General features: G+C 35.1%; 2 protein-coding genes across 3 annotated transcripts in view; both read right to left on the bottom strand.

The window, feature by feature from the left end:
* LOC136032287 (PHD finger protein 14-like) overlaps window positions 1–17236 on the bottom strand; it is a 352444-nt gene that overhangs the window by 178829 nt on the left and 156379 nt on the right. The gene's annotated exons all lie outside the window — the stretch shown is intronic.
* The window catches only part of LOC136032288 (gamma-aminobutyric acid receptor subunit beta-like), a 64198-nt gene that overhangs the window by 46355 nt on the left and 607 nt on the right, over window positions 1–17236 (bottom strand). Inside the window, exons 2-4 of one of the 2 annotated variants that reach the window (XM_065712559.1) lie at window positions 13639–13742; window positions 10097–10164; window positions 792–937 (exon numbers count right to left, since the gene is read on the bottom strand). In XM_065712559.1, coding sequence (XP_065568631.1) covers window positions 792–937; window positions 10097–10164; window positions 13639–13742 — 318 coding nt within the window. The remainder of the gene's footprint in view (window positions 1–791; window positions 938–10096; window positions 10165–13638; window positions 13743–17236) is intronic. The other variant, XM_065712560.1, reaches the window with a different exon arrangement.

Raw genomic sequence — 17236 nt, forward strand, 5'->3', positions numbered from 1 at the left:
TTTTCAACCCTTTCCAAATGAGAGCACAAGCAGGCCTATCGATTCTTTCTTTGTTAGATACACCTGTATGTCACAGTCTTATTAATTTTTAAAGTGACCTAGACATGTTGAGTTAGCTCTTCAATCAATGAGAGGTTATATAGCATTGGCTTTAGATATTTCATTGCGTAAATGATTACGTATTGAAGTTTTGTCCTGGAACAAGTAATCTAAACAATGAAGGCTTTTGTACATACAACTTTCATTAATAAAAAAAAATTTACAAGCATTATTAAAACACAGAAAAAGCAGTTAAGGCACAACAAACCAAAAACAAAACGTGAAAAAAGCACATAAAGGATTAAATATTAGCGAAAATTACCATGAATTAAAGAAAGGTGAGAACCATAGCAACCGATTCCGGGGAGGAGAGGTTTGATGTTAGAGGTAAATTTAAGCCTTATTTCTGAGAGGTCTTTAGGAAAATGCCGCTTTTCTATTAGACGCACCTGTAAGAAAGACACTTTTTTGCATTCGGTTATGTTTGAGAGGTATTAATGAAAAAAACACGTTTCTTTGAGCCAAGACTATGTATATTCAGGCCGCCGTGGCAATACGTGGCTAGCTTACCCTAGAAACAGTTTCAGAGGGGGAATTTTTCATTTTTTGCTCGAAAAAAATTCAAGGATGGACGTCTTTTTCGCTAAAATGAGTCTTTGTCGTCTTTGTGGCTCATGACAAATTGTTAAAATATTTTACTTTAAATTTATGGATGTTTCATAATTAAATTTATTTTGTACAAATTATTTTACCTCTTTTTGTCATTAGCTAAAAATGTGTCAGGAACCCATATTTTTTCAGAGAAATCTCCTGGAAGTGCCAAAACATCGGTTTCCTTTCCAAAAGCCAGCCTTTCATCTCGCCAATATTGATTTAGATACATTGTGAGTGTATAGTCCTGAAAGTTGAAAGATATTAAACTACTGGTGAAGTATTATCTCATGTTTGATTTATATTTGAAATCAATTTGTTGAATTAAAAAAAGATATATCATGTTGTTCTCGGTCATAGAATGTTTTCTATCTTCTCGGTTTGGTTGCTTCTGGTCAATATGCTATATAATTTCCCCACATATCCTCCATTCTTAATGTAATAGAAAATTACTTTTATTAAATTTGTTTGATTTTTACTATTATCTTATTTTTCGACACTGTTTTCACAGGATACCCTCTAAGCTAAACCTCTGGTGTGTTTATGATTAATTTTTATCTGTAATAATTACAGTAATATGATTTTTTTTAACCTAAATTATCTCTGCAGATAAAACATGTTTATCGAAGCCCACAGCAGCCTTAAATATCTATTTTTGGTCGATAAAGAGCTATGTATGCATGTATGTATGTATATATTTACTTCCCATCAAAAGAAACAGATGGAGTATAAGACAAAAAAGCAAAAAACACACTACAAAAGAATACACAAACACAAGAAAAATAAAGAACAAATGGATATCTAACCACAAAAAACAAAACCTATTGCCTCAAAATAATTGCCCAAGGATGAGTAAAAATATTAGAGTTATATCTGGCGATCTGGGCTATTATCGCTTCATTAGGGTCGATAATCCCCTACCGACTTGTCACAATACTGTTACTTGTCCATGGTAGAAGCCGTAAGAGGTACTTCGCATATTTATAAAATGTAGACCGCAATTCATTCTTATCTTCCTTTTGGAATATCCTCCAAAAGGGGCTTAAATACAGATAATGGGGTAGTGCCATTGCATTACACACATGGGTTCAATGCTCTACGACTAACTTAAGGCCGTTATTTTTCTTTGAGACTAGAATTACGGGTGCAGAATCGGAACTTATGCTGGGTCTTATTACTTCATTTCTTTCAAGTTCCTGGATTTTATTCATTAGCCAGTCCTTATGTATGTATGGAATATGACGAGGCTGTTTAGCCACAGGCAACGCTGTAGTTTGGATTGCATGTTCATAGAACGGGATGTCGTCTCCGGATGTGTAAAAAACATCTTTGAATTCCCTGAACAGCTCGCATAATTTCTTTTTTAATGGGATGGCGATGATGTGGCTTAATTCAAATTTTTCAAGAAACTGAGTCTTGGGTTGGAGGTACTCCTTGTTGTTTTGGATATTTATACTATTTACTAAGTTTTCCTCCGACTTCTTCCAATTATTTATGTCCGTTTACGATACCACTTGTTTTTCCACAAAGTATGTCTATTTGTTTAAGGTAACCGAATCGTTATTAATGGGTACAGGTTATTCAGATATAACCGTCTCCTTTTTCGTAATTTATAATCTGCTATTCGCATGCTAAGTTTCTAGGGATATCTTCCAATGGTGAGGCCACCCAAATTTCATTTTAGTCATTAGTTGGTTCAAGCATTTGCGGTATTTGAACTCTCTGCATTGAATTTAGGGGAATCTTAGTTTGCGTACTAAAAATCCATAGTATTTTTCAGTTAGGTTATTTTTTTTAATTTTAAATGTTATCATTTTGTCCTTTAGGAATGGGTTCTACATTTAGCATTATTTTCCATAATTTGGTAATCTTCTAAATATGTTTTCCCTATATTCCTCAATGTTGCGTATATTTACCGTCACTGAGTAATCTTGTATATTATTCACGCTTGTTTCTTTTTCCTTTGGGTGGATGATTTTCGTATTGGCTGCATCTAATAATATTTTTTCTGTATTTAAAAAGTTGGCACCTGTTATTGCCTCATAAAGGAAGTTTTTTTAAATTATAAAACGAGTTGGAAAATTTATATTATCTTTGCTTAGCGTTAGCTTTACGGACCCTTTACGATCAATCATGATCCGTTACACTTGATAAGCTAGGGCATATATTGCTTATTCATTGTTTAATATAGTTGGGTAATTTGTTGAATCCGGATGCGTTTATTACATTTACAGTAGCTCCCGTGTCTACGAGGGCTGAAAAATAGATATTGTAACATTTTGTCATTAGGACCTATAAAAATTCTGCCGAAAAATATTGGATCTTACGGGTTCTGGAGGCTTGTATCGTTTCCCTGCAATGCCCAGCTGTTAGGTGTAGAACGTTAAATCATTCTCCTTTCACTTGCTTGACTTTTGTTCCATGTGGGGTTTTTATATTGTTCCCGTCGGCTCGTGCAGTTACTCCTGGTATTCCAATTACTACTAGGGTAATTTGGTCTCCCGAGATACTGAGACGCATCGCGTTGAAAACTTTGATTTGTGTTTCGGTAATTACCACGTGTTATGAGGTATTCCCTCAATTAACTCTTGCTGCCTACCCACTATAACTTGTCGCCCTGGACCAGCGATTGTTCGTCTGTCTTAAAATGGGGTGGTAACTGTCATTTGTGAAATAGTTTCTGGCTATATGGCCTAAGTGGTTACATGCGTAACATCTTATGGGCTAATCACTAAATGGTGGTCTTAATTGTTTATTGGGGGCGAAACGTACTAGTCTTGGTTTTGGTGGGGATCAATTGTATTTTAGAATAGGTTTTGACGAGGACACTCTAGGAAATCGTGAAGAAGGATCTCTTGAGGTTTTAGGGGTTTCTGTTTTTGCACTATTGACTGACAGTTTTTGGTGTTGCAAGACATTATTGTCTATTTCAAATGCCCTCTCAACCTCCTGGACTGCAAATTCCAGATCACCAATGTTTTTTGCAATAAATAGACGGTATAATTTAGGGTTGAGTCCTTGTTTGAACGTATCAATATTATATTTTCACAAAGTTCTCCCTCACCCGGACCGTATCATGCTTCCGTTGAAATTCTAATTTAATGTATTTACTCTCTCACGTTTTGTGTTTGGTCAAACGTAACCACCCCATGTTTTAATTTGTTCAAGAAACTGGTAAAGATGGATCTTTTTTGGGATGTTTGTTGGAGTAGTTCTATTCAGCTTATTGCAGAGGTGGCTTCTGTGTCTGTGGCACCTTCGACCATTTTAAAATGGCAACGCCTGACCTTTTATTTTAAAAGTAGCGTGTTTCTCAATTCTTTGAAATCAAATTGTGTCATTGCGACAAGTCGGGCTAAGTAAATATTGAATTGATCAACGTCCCCCTTCATATCAAGGCAATAATTTTGCAATTTCTACCGTTAATTGCTGAGCCTGTAAGAGTTCTTTTTATTCTTGAGCCATTTTATTATTTTATTTTGACCCCTTCTTTTGAAAAAAAATTAAAAGGTAAAAGTAATATCACAAATAAATTAGAATTATTCAGCGGGTTTATTGATATTACGGATGGTTTATTTATGCAAGGAGCGGATTATTTTGGGGACAAGGTAGACAATACACAGAAAAATATATGGCACTTCAATAAACACCGAAAATCATATATAATTGAAAGTAATCGTACTTGTTTACATTGCCAGGTACCAGGATATTCAAAGTTCTCATGATTGCCTCTTTTTTCAGGCTGCACCAAATATTACGGGGGGGGGGTATTTTTGTAAGTGAGCATATTGGGGTGGTTTAGCTAGTGAATGTAAATGTAGTGATGGACTATAGATAATATCCAACCTGTTCGGCAAGAAAATCATATTAGACATGGACGGGTCTTTTATCTTACCTGTTTTTCATTAAAGCTTATTGACAAAACCATTTTCAATTTACTATTTTGTTAGTAATTTATTTTTGAAGTATTATTATTTTAATTTTATAACTATTATAATTTAGTTTTTATTTTTTTTTTATTTTGATTTATAGTTTATTAATTACTTTCATTTATTATCTAAACTCTCTACTCTGTCCTAATAAATACAAAATTTCAAAAATTCTTAATGATAATAACCTTAATGGTTATAATTGTAAATGGTTAGATTATTTAGTCGAAATTTTGCACCCCTAGAATTTCTGCACCCGGGGTAAGTGCCCATTTTGCCTTCATAGAAGCCTTTCCTGAGGTATTGTTTATGCGCCATTTTGACAACCTGCATACATACAGTATGTTCTGATTAAGTTCAACTTTCCCGTCAATATTCACTGAAACTTTCACCTTTTGACCCTTACCTCTAGTTGTACCAGTAGTCACAGTAGTAGTAGGAGTATTACAAGTAGAAGTAGTAGTAGTAAGAACGGTAATATTACTAAAGTAGTAGCAATAATAATAGTTACCGTAGTAGTATGAAAATATTGCCTTTCGGTCAGTTAAGCATCGCCTTCCTTAATTCTCGAAAGTTTCAACTTAATACTATAAGCCGTTACTATGATATTCCCAATTTACCCCTTTGATAGGCTGTATGACTATAGTTGGTTCTAATACTTCTCCTCCAAATTTCATGAAATTTTCACCTCAATTACTCTTAACCTTAGCATTAGTTACAATAGAAGTTGTAGTTGAATGGCATTTTCAGTGGTTGCAGCATTAGTAGTAGCACGCAAATATTACCAGTTGGTCAATTGATCTTCCCCCTAAGCCTTCCCTGAAAGTTACAAAGTCCACGCAACGAAAGTACCATAAGTCGTTCCTGAAAAACGCCCTTTGACAACCTGTATGCAATAGTTTACTTTGGTTTGGTTCAACTGTCCCTCCAAAATTCTATTAAATATTCACCATCATACCCTTGGTCTTAGTAGTAATAGTGTCACGTTAGCGGTAGTAGTAGTAGAAGTAGTAGCGCTAGTTGTAGTAGTTTTAGTAGTAGTAGTAGTAGCTTTGGTACTAGTAGTAGTAGTAGTGGTAGTAGCAGTAGTGCTGTACTAGTAGCAGTAGTATCAGCAGTAGCAGCAGTAGTAGTAGTTGTTATGCACATATTGCCTTTTAGCCAGTCGAACATCCCCCTCATGATGCCATGGAAGTTTCAGCTTGACTTAGTAAAGCAGTTCCTCGGACATTGTTGATATGTCCTTTTGACAGTCTGTAGTACTTAGTACGTTCCAACTCAGTTCACACTTCCCCTCACCTTTTCCTCTAATTTCCGCCTCAATATCCCAACCTTAGTATTAGTCAGTACAAAAGCAGTATTTGTAGTTGTAGCAGTAATATTAGCAGTAGTGGTAGTAATAGCAGTAACAGTAGTAGTTGCTTGTAAATATTGCCTTTTTGGTCAATCGATCACCCCCCTTTATCATTCTCTGAAAGTTCCAACTTAATATCATCAGTTATGCTTGAGTTATACCCTTTGACAACCTATATCCACATAATGCGTTTTGATTTTGTTTAGCACTCCCTTCAACATTCTCTGAAATCTCTGAAGCCCTTTGTCTTTTTGGACAATAAAGATCAAACAAGGCCTCTTTCCCAATAAAAAATACATACTGTATGTATAATTTGGGTGAATTGCATAATTGACAGCCCTTTTTGGGAACTGTGGAAGGTTGACATCCCTAGAGACATCGTTACTGGATAATGGCTATCTCAAAAGTTTAATTGGAAGTCTTTTGGAATTCATATGCGTGGTAGGGGGTTGGTTACCTTCCAATAACTTTTGACTCTTGAAAAGGGCACTATAAATATCAATCTTCAATTGACTGAGCTCCTTTCAAAGATTTAACGACAACCCCTTCTATACGAAGTGCCTTGGCGTTTACTGCAAAAATAAGTCTAGTGGATGATTAAATAAAAAAAACTAGTTTTTTTAAATGAAAGTAAGGAGCGACATTAAAACTTAAAACGAACAGAAATTACTCCGTATATGAAATGGGTTGTCCCCTCCGCAATCCCTCGCTCTTTACGCTAAAGTTTGACTCTTTGCCACAATTCTACTTTTTAAAACAATTAAAAACTTTAGCGTAAAGAGCGAGGGATTGTGGAGGTGACAACACATTTCATATACGGAGTAATTTCTGTTTGTTTTAAGTTTTAATGTCGCTCCTTACTTTCATTTAAAAAAACTAGTTTTTTTTATTTAATTTCTGAACGTTTTTGAATTAATGCATGTTTGATTTTGGCTCTCCGCACATAAATTATTGAAATGAAATTAGTATATTAATTTTTTTTTGGCTAAATGGCTTTCTCTTAGTTTTGATCAGACGATTTTGAGAAATAAGGGGTGGGGAAGGAGGCCTAGCTGCCCTCCAATTTTTCGGTTACTTAAAAAGGCTACTAGAACTTTTAATATTCAACGAACGTTTTTATTAGTAAAAAATATACGTAACTTAAGAATTAACTTACGTAACAAACTTTTATATTCTTATATTTTTATTATGTGTACGAGGGGGTTTGTACCCTCGTTAATACCTCGCTCTTTACACTAAATCGTAAGTTTTGTCCCAATTCTTCAAGAATGACCCCTGAATCAAAAAGGCCGTAGAATAAATAGTTGAAATCACTAAAAATATTTTAGCATAAAGAGCGAGGTATTTATCTCCTCCTAAATACCTCGCTCTTTATGCAAAAGTATTTTTAGAACCCCTCATATGCGTAATAATCTCTGTTCGTTTTAAATTTCAATGCTATTCCTTACTTTCATTTGAAAAAACGTTTTCATGTTTATTTTTTCATTTTTTTTTATAGTAATGCTAGAAAATCCTGCGCCCTTTTCATTGAATTTTTCTTCCCCCATGACATATTCCTCAAAGGAAAGATCCTCCCACAAAGCCCTCTCCCATCAACCCCACCCCCAAACCAAAAGATCCCCATGAAAACGTCTGTACACTTCCCAATAACCATTACTATATGTAAACACTGGTCAAAGTTTGTAACTTGCAGCCCCTCCCTCAGGGATTGTGGGGGAGTAAGTCATTCCCAAAGACATAGTTATTATGGTTTTCGACTATGCTGAAGAAAATGGCTATCTTAAAATTTTAATCTGTTGACTTTTGGAAAAAAAGGGCATGGGAGGGGGCCTATTTGCCCTCCAATTTTTTTGGTCACTTAAAAAGGGCACTAGAACTTTTCATTTCCGCTAGAATGAGCCCTCTCGCGACATTCTAGGATCACTTGGTCGATAAGATGGCCCCTGGAAAAAAAAAACAAAAACAAACAAAAACAAACAAACAAATCAACACGCACCCGTGATTTGTCTTCTGGCAAAAAATACAAAATTCCACATTTTTTAGATAGGAGCTTGAAATTTTTGCTATAGGGTTCTCTGATATACCGAATGCGATAGTCTGATTTTTGTTAAGATTCTATGACTTTTAGAGGATGTTTCCCCCTTTTTTCCAAAATAGGGCAAATTTTCTCAGGCTCGTAACTTTTGAAGACAAAGATTAAATTAATTGAAACTTATATATTTAGAATTAGCGTAAAAATTCGATTCTTTTGATGTATCTTTTAGCATCAAAATTCCTTTTTTTAGAGTTTCGTTTACTATTGAGCCGGGTCGCCCCTTACTACAGTTCCTTACCACAAACTGTTTGAAAAAAAAATAATTCGGTATTTCGGGGCTTCTGACATTATTACTCCTTTTGCGGAAGTTAGGCTCAAAATTGAAAAAGGATTATATTTTTTCTCTGGGCCCCTTCCACCTCTTAGTTCGTTTATTTTCGCTTTATAGTTGTGTTATCTCTTAGCAGTTCTTTCGTTAGTTGAGTTATGGTTGTGGTATATATGTTTTATCGCTCGTATAGTTGTGTTATTTTCAAATTATACTCCATAATAGAGAGGCTCCGAACACCCAGCATTGTATATTAAGCTCTTAATTTGACGTTTTTTTCTAACGTGACCAGATTCGTCCTGCGCCCTTTTCATTGAATTTTTTCCCCCATGGCATATTTCTCCAAGGAAAGATCCTCCCACATAGCCCCCTCCCTCAACCCTACCCCCAAAACCAAAAAAAAATCCCCCTGAAAACGTCTGTACACTTCCCAATAACCATTATTATATGTAAACACTGGTTGAAGTTTGTAACTTGCAACCCCTCCCCCAGGGACTGTGGGGGAGTAAGTCATCCCCAAAAACATAGTTATTATGATTTTCGACTATGCTAAACAAAATGGCTATCTCAAAATTTTGATCCGTTGACTTTGGGAAAAAAATGAGCGTGGGAGGGGGCCTAGATGCCCTCCAATTTTTTTGGTCACTTAAAAAGGGCACTAGAACTTTTCATTTCCGTTAGAATGAGCCCTCTTGCGACATTCTAGGACCACTTGGTCGATACGATGACCCCTGGGAAAAAAACAAAACAACCAAAAAAACAAACAAATAAACACGCACCCGTGATTTGTCTTCTGGCAAAAAATGCAAAATTCCACATTTTTGTAGATAGGAGCTTGAAACTTCTACAGTAGGGTTCTCTGATACGCTGAATCTGATGGTGTCATTTTCGTTAAGATCCTACGACTTTTAGGGGGTGTTCCCCCCTATTTTCCTAAATAAGGCAAATTTTCTCAGGCTCGTAACTTTTGATGGCTAAGACTAAACTTGATGAAACTTATATATTTAAAATCAGCATTAAAATGCGATTCTTTTGATGTAGCTATTGATATCAAAATTCAATTTTTTAGAGTTTTGGTTACTATTGAGCCGGATCGCTCCTTACTACAGTTCGTTACCACGAACTGTTTGAAAAATGCGATTCTTTTGATGTAGCTATTGATATCAAAATTCAATTTTTTAGAGTTTTGGTTACTATTGAGCCGGATCGCTCCTTACTACAGTTCGTTACCACGAACTGTTTGACAAAACAATTGATACGGTACAATTACTGGTAGTTCATTCGAATCTACCGTTACTAACATGAATTTGTTAAATCCTCGTGTTTTACTTTCTGTGATAAACTATATATTGACATGCTTTATTTGATTATTTTTTCAAATAAAGAAGACAGTAATTGATACGGATATCTATATTTATGTAGTTAAATCGGAAGCTATTTTTGTAGAGTGTTTAAATGCTAAATAATTTTTTGGGCAAATATTAGTAGATTCACCGTAAGCATTATTTTGTCGGGTAATTGGAATTTACATTTAGTTACTTCATTTGAGCATTTTGTATAGTACAAGGAGTATTAGGTTACTGGTAGAGTGTAATTTTGTCGTAGAATGCAGCATGTCTTCATATGGTATGGCAGAGGTCGGTATGTTATAACAGAAAGATGAGCATGGCTGGGGTTATACACAAAGTGGCAGGGAGTGCACAACCCTTGCATGTTGCTTTGACGTATAAATTAAAAATAAAATAAAAACTACAAATTACCATATTGGCCTCGGAGATTGAATCAAAAGTTCCTATAATTACATCCATTCCTACAAGTAAAGGAGCTCCTGAAATAAAGAAAAGTAACTATAAAAGTAATAAAAAAAAAATGAAAAAGATAAGAGGACACAACAAAGAAAAGTGAGAACATTCTCAATGTGAAAATGAAAATGAATCATATTAAATGAAACAAAGCAAAACAAAGTGAAAATGAATTATTCAATTAGCCACGAAAATGCTATACCTGAAGTTTAATTGTGTGTCACGTTTAATTTCAATAAAACTCGATATCGAGATTTGAAAACTCACCGAATAAATTTGGATTGTGCGTCACAAGTAGAGTAGAAAATTCGCTAAGAGAATGACTTACGAGATCAAAAATAAAACTTTTCAAACACCTGGCTATTGATTCTTTAAACTATGGATTTACCTCTCACTCAATTGGACTATCTGTCTTGGCTTTTTCTAAAATTAGCCACGGCGTGATGCCCACAACTATTCGATTTTGATTTTAAGTCATAGAAGCCAGGTTTTCATAATAAAATTTTTTGTATGAAATTTTAAATATGAAAAAATGAAATTTTAGTTTAGTTAATAACACGGGAAACAGATATTCTGTCAGATTTGCCTTTAAATTTTCTAAGGGCTGGAATTTTAATCTGTGTACACAGGTCATTATTTGAGAAATGCATCACTAATTTCCTAAAATTATGTATACCAGGTGATGTACATCAAGAACACCAGGTGATGTACATCAAGAATAGTTGAAGTAAACAATACACCGAAAGAGATGATCGAGCATATCAGAATCCAAAAGTTTATTTTAGTTTTATAAAAAGAGCTGTTAACATGCATAAAGAGTTGAAATGTTAACATACCAACTTGGCTAGTTTACTTCAAAAGATTATTCAAAAGTAAATAGGTTCTCAGAAAACACAGTCTGTATGACGTGGTTTCCTAATTTATTTATCTATGTAGTAGAAAACTAAGAATAAAAAAGACATAAGAGGAAAAGAGAGTAAAATTCTTTAAAAAAAAAAAATAAAGAGAAAAACGACAGACAAAAGTATTGTATCGGATTAACGACGCTTCTTGACTACTAAGGTCTCTGTGTCGGCCCTGCAGTGCATTCCTGCACCATGATTCGATCTCTGGGTCCCGTATTACCAAGCTAAGGTCAAACCCACTGCGCCACCACAGGACCGACAGACAAAAGCTAAAGTTTCAAAATACATCTCAAGATTAACAGATTACTGTACCAGTACAGATGTTCAAATGCGGTTAAGTTTTGATATCTGGGAATCACACACAGAAACTTCCTTTTCAGCAACAATAAGGGGTTCAATCAACTTAAATTTTCTTACAAGACTAGAATTGCGGGTCCACGTGTGGAAACATAGAAGATATTCCGGGAAACAAAAGAAAATTGAAAGAAATTTTGGCTTGTTTTAATTTGAAAGTAGTTTCAAAAAACATGCAATATATAGATGACACGTTAAGGCAACGAAGTTGTTAGTTTCAAAAGAATACGACAGTTGAAGAAAATCTTGTTTGCGATAAAGGATGCACATGATAGCCCAGCTCGACGATCCATGCGAGCTATTAGGAACTGTCCTGTCATTTTTATCGACGAGCCAATCTAGAGACCAAGATAAGTAAAGAGATTAGCTAACTTAATCCTGCTGATCCTGATAGCGATGTCTGCTACTGTTACTTGCTTTTCAATTAAAAAAAAACAACTTCAGACATTTGAACAATGAACTCGAGGTCAAGCTGCGCATGCTCAGAATATAGCAATGTGAAAATCTAACTATTGTGCTAGATAGTATGACTCAAATTTAGAATTTCGTCTACACAGCAGATGATAGACAAGTATAACCGAAAAGAATAAAAGACGAGGGAACAGCTGGCAGCAAATCAAGAACTCCATCATTAAACAGTGAAGGAGGAAAAACTACCCCTAGACAGGAACCCTTCTCATTGTCAACTAAATCATGAGGTGTGGGCTGGTATTTATAAGCAGTTTGGAACAGGAGGGATGTCAGTTTTAGGTGAACGGGAATCAGGTTTACTTTAAGATGACATGACGCATCTCAAAAAGTTTCTATGTAAAAAGGCCTCACCCCAATTTTTGCAGCTTAAAGAAGCGTAAAAACGTGAATCAGAGAATCAGGTGCTTTTTACATATCATAAACTGCTGGCACGTGGCTTTCACTCCATGCATCATCATCAATGATTTTGTTCTTGACGACCGATTGGCGTACGAACAACCGAGACAAAACAGGAATACAAACTCAAATTCGCCTGAAGGATGTTTAGGATTGAGAAGCTTGCTGGGAAGTATTTTCAAATAATTTGATCATATGATAAGATTTTTCGTTTCCTAGCTTTGTTTTGACAGAAAAAGAGTTATTAGAAAATCCATCCAAAATGAGGGTGATCACATTGGAACCAGATACGGCACCAAAATTTGGATCTTTTCCAACCTTCAAAAAAGCTCGATTTATTAGACAATGCCCTTTGACACCACGAAGGATACAATTGAGATTTTTATTAGCTTTTTCTGTAAATTGTAGGCCATGGGAAATCTGTGCAAGAAATACATTAAGAAATATTTGTATTTCATCTAATTCGAATCGCAGGGTTCTTATAAGCAGCTGAAATAGATGGAGATGTTTTGTTTTTTATAGGGAGAGAAGAGTGAAGCATATGAAAAAGGCAAGTTTTTAGAATAAAATTCTTAGTTTGTTTTTTTGGGTCACTTTGAAAAGATTGTACTTCATGTTTTCCACTTGGCATTGGATACATTCTTTACAACGGTTGGTACAACAAGCATAAAAACTACACTAGGAACAGAAAAACCATTCATATGGTTCATATACTAATTCCTGCTCAATTCATCTCTACGTCTAGCTCGGCAAGATGAAAAATAAAACTGATAATCAACAAAATGTGTTTTATCTTAAATATCAAAAATAGGAAAAAAACACGGGCTATAAAGTTTCAAGTATTCAAAAGTTCTATTAAAGTCTACTTCAGATTCAGTGAATAAGCAAAAATAAAAGAGACTGGCAAGCAGTATGTTTATCTCAAAGTGAATAATCTTGGCATTATTATTTTATTCAAAGACTTTAAAAGAAACTTCAGTAAAAAAAGACTTAGGTAGCAGAGAGACTCGCACAATAAAACACAAAAAAAATAATAGTGTTTTTTATAGGATACTGAGAAAAGATGACAAATAGAAAAAAATGGATGAATGAATAATTCAAGATAAAAACCTTTGTTTGAATTAAGACAAATTAAATAATATGTCCCAATTGAAGAGTTCTAGCTGCTCTGATAGATTTCCTCAAAGATCGTCGCAAATATATTTTTTACCTGAGTTGTGGAAAAAAACCTTGGAACGCTCGCAAGCAAAAGCTATACAAATGCACTACGCTAATTCTCCAATAATGTTTGTCTCTAACACTCTCAGATCTACCTTACACCGTTTCTCTTTACACCGAAACTCTTTAGTTGTAAAGAAAATAGATATGTCTTACCTCCAAAGTTGGGGCGAAGCCTCACGTCATAATCTTTGAGTAATTCAGCAATCTTTTTACTTATGTGACTCCAATCGCTTTCGACGTGTACAAATTCTGAAATTCTAGAATTAGAGTTAAGTCTTTGTCAATGCCTTGTGATGGGAAAGAACCAAAACAAGGAAAATTCAGACATATGCTGGGTTAGGAGAAAGCTTTTAGTTTTTATGCCCAAGTACAATGCTGAACTAGATACCCACAGGAAATTATATTCTATTTGATTGACATGTTGTTGACAAACTCTGTCTGATCATTAGGCTTTATTGTCTAGTGGGTAAAAAGCTTTTCTCTGGCCTTTTTATTAATTATTCCGATTTCGTTTTATTGCAAAAAAGTGAAAACGTTCGATTCGATCCTTAGCAGTGTTTATCAAAAAGAGTTGAGAAAGGCTACATTGATGAAAAAGAAGATCAGTTTTGTAAAACTACGCATGTGTTTCGGCTGCAGAAAAAAGCCACAATGTGCAGTGCGTGAGTTTCAGTTTAATTTTATAATCAATATCCACACTGGCATATTGAACTCACAGGCGGAGTGTCGCTGGTTTGGGCCCCAGTGTTAGGGTCCCTAGTGTTTGGTTGGGATGAGGATTAGTGATATATCCCTGTGAGACAAGCTAAGAGTTAACGTTGCTTCAGATGTATATCTAGAAAACTTAATGGAAACAAGGGAAGCATCGGATGATTTGCCCCTTACTGTGCATATCTTTTCCACCCAGGGGTATAGTATCAGGAGATCGGCACTTCTAAGTGCTCATTATTGGCTTATATGGTCTTAAAAACGTATGTAAAGTTGCTCTTGGGTCTCGCTTGATCAAGCTTTGAATCTGCTTTCGAATAGCAGATTCTTCTCATTTGGGGAGATGCGCTGAAACGGTTTCAAATTAAAGTTAATACTAAACAAGGCCTTAAAATTCGCAAAAGTAATGAAAACATACTGTTTTTTCTTTTGAACAGAGGATTAGCTCCGGGCTTCGACCTCGAATGACACAGATGATAACTTTCTTTAATTTGAGCAAACTATCGACTTGATACATTATTTTGTCTCTGATTTATAATCCATCTATGCTATTTCGACAGCCAGGTTTAAATTATACTCTTTTTATTTATTTCAATAACAATAATACAAATGTACAGAAGCAGGGGTGGTAGTAGCAGTAGTCGCATTATTAGTATTAGTAGCAGCAACAGCAGTAGTAGTAAAGATGTAGTAGTAGAAGTCCTGAGAGTTCTAACTTAATACCCTCAGCCGCTGTTGGGGTTTTACTGATCTCTGTTTTGACAACATTCATGCAAATAGTCCTTTTTAATTTTCTTTTACATCTCCAACAACTTTAACTAAAAATTTCAACTAAATAGCCTATTGCATTCTTGATATATTGCATCTCTCCCATCAACCGCGTTCCTGACGAGAATAGGCTGAGTGTAAAAGTTGGAGCTTTTCTGGTGCTGTAAGATAGTTTGGGGTCTCCGCTCTGTCAAAAGCTCCTTTCTCTACTCCTACCCTTGAAAGAAAAATAGATTACATGGTCTCACAGTGGCACAAGATTGGACCTTTCAGAAGCTTGCTTAAACTAAACCATGACTGCAAACGGTGGTGCAGGGTAACCTTCAAAAGTGGCACCTCTCAAGGAAATTGTAGCCTATGAATGACAGAGTTGGCACTAGATTCTGATTAATGGATAATTCTTCTGTTTTTTTTTGTGGTTACTTTTTGGGCTGAAAAACCTCTTCCTGGCTAAATAACCTGTTATAGGTTGTCTCCACGTTATATCACATTATTTCTAGGGATAATATACAAAAAGTCGAAGGTAATAGACTTGGGATTGCTTGTGCAGGATTTCAACTATTGTTGACAGAAGAGCAGCGCCAAGTGTGGAAAACTATGTTTTAACCAAGATGGGCCCAGGATTGCACAAGGTCTTGATTTGAACTAGATATCCCGGGGACTTCTTACTGTCTGGTTCTAAGCCGGCTTAAGCGCTTCGTGCAGACGTGGGAAAATGTGTCAGTCACTATCCTGTGCTGGTTCTGGGATCATTGCTGTTCCCGGGGCCATAATAATATCAATTATTTGATGAATATGAAAATTGCAACTTGGAATGTTACAGCGTTACAGAAAAAAAAACAACTATAGTATCAACATTTGACTGATATATTCAGAAGTTTCGAACTGGACTTATTATGAGTTTCAGAAACTCTATAATTATAAAATTTATAAAACCATAAAATTTAATTAATCAGGCAGAAAGTATGGAATGTATTGACAGGGAAGAGGTTTCATGGTGAATAAGGAGGCTGCCAATTCTTGTTTAAGTTGGGAAGGGATTAATAGTAGAATACAGTTTGCTCATTTTATGACTAGAAAATGCAGGGCATAAGTCATAGAAGTATATGCCCTTGTGGAACCGACTGAGGGAGATAGTAGTGCTTAGATGAATTTTACTTACAGGAATAAATAGACAGAACCCAAGGTAGAAATATGGTATTTTTATTAGGAGATTTAAATGCCCAAGTCGGTTGAAGAAGGGATAGATGGTATCCTATCCTTGGTAAATTTGGTGCAAAAAAAAGACAGTAATGGTTATACACTGTTGCAATTTTGTAACAATAACAATTTAGTTATAATCAATAGTATTTAGTCAAAAAATGACCCATAAGTTAACATGTTTCTACTATGAGAATTTGAGAGAAAGTTTCCAGGAACAGTTGAATACTAAACTGAAGTGTCTAAAAATGAACAATATAAAAGGATAAATGAAATAAACTTAGGAGAATAGTTCGTGAAGTCACTAATTGTGTCTTAGGGAGGAATGATGCAAACGCAGCTGATAATATTGGAAAAGATGCTTTATGTTTAATAGAGAGGAGGAGGTGCATGAACAAGAATTGTTTGAGTGCTAGATAATACGACAATAAAAAAAGTCTAAGGAAAGCAGAGGAAGAATTAAAATATGATTTAAAGAGGTGTGAAGGCGAGGCCATGGATAACTTCGATGAATTTCTGCAAGATGCAGCCAGACCATTTAATAGCTAAAATATTTTAGGCTGCTGGTACGTTAAAAAATTGAGAGGCAATAGTCAATCGAGAATTGTCTCACTGAAAGATTCTATCGCAATCACAAGCTATGACAGTTTTATCACAATTGGTGATAAGGAAATGGACTTAAAGACTTAAAGCCTTTAGGACTTAAAGTGAGATGGGCCGATCATTTTGACAGTGTGCTAAACCATGATAGGATTGCAACCTAGTAAAGATTGAACAACAACCCTTAGTAATAAGAAGTTTAAAAAACACTTTTTTTTAAAGTTTTGTGAAAAAAATTGCCATTTGTTGCTAATTCAGGAATGTCAAACTATTATTATGGTTAATTTAAATTGTAAAATTTTATTGCTAGAAACAGATTTATAGGATAGTCGAAAACCAGCCCATTGAAAATGGCGTCAAATCAAAACGAAAGATTCAACACTGGAATCACTGTGGCTAAATAAATAATGAATGAAATTTACAGCCCCTCCCCCCAATTTGGACAACAAGCAAAAGCCTTTTTTTGCGTGGGAAG

This window comes from Artemia franciscana, chromosome 10 (assembly GCF_032884065.1).
Source record: "Artemia franciscana chromosome 10, ASM3288406v1, whole genome shotgun sequence".
In the NCBI taxonomy this organism is placed as follows: Eukaryota; Metazoa; Arthropoda; class Branchiopoda; order Anostraca; family Artemiidae; genus Artemia; species Artemia franciscana.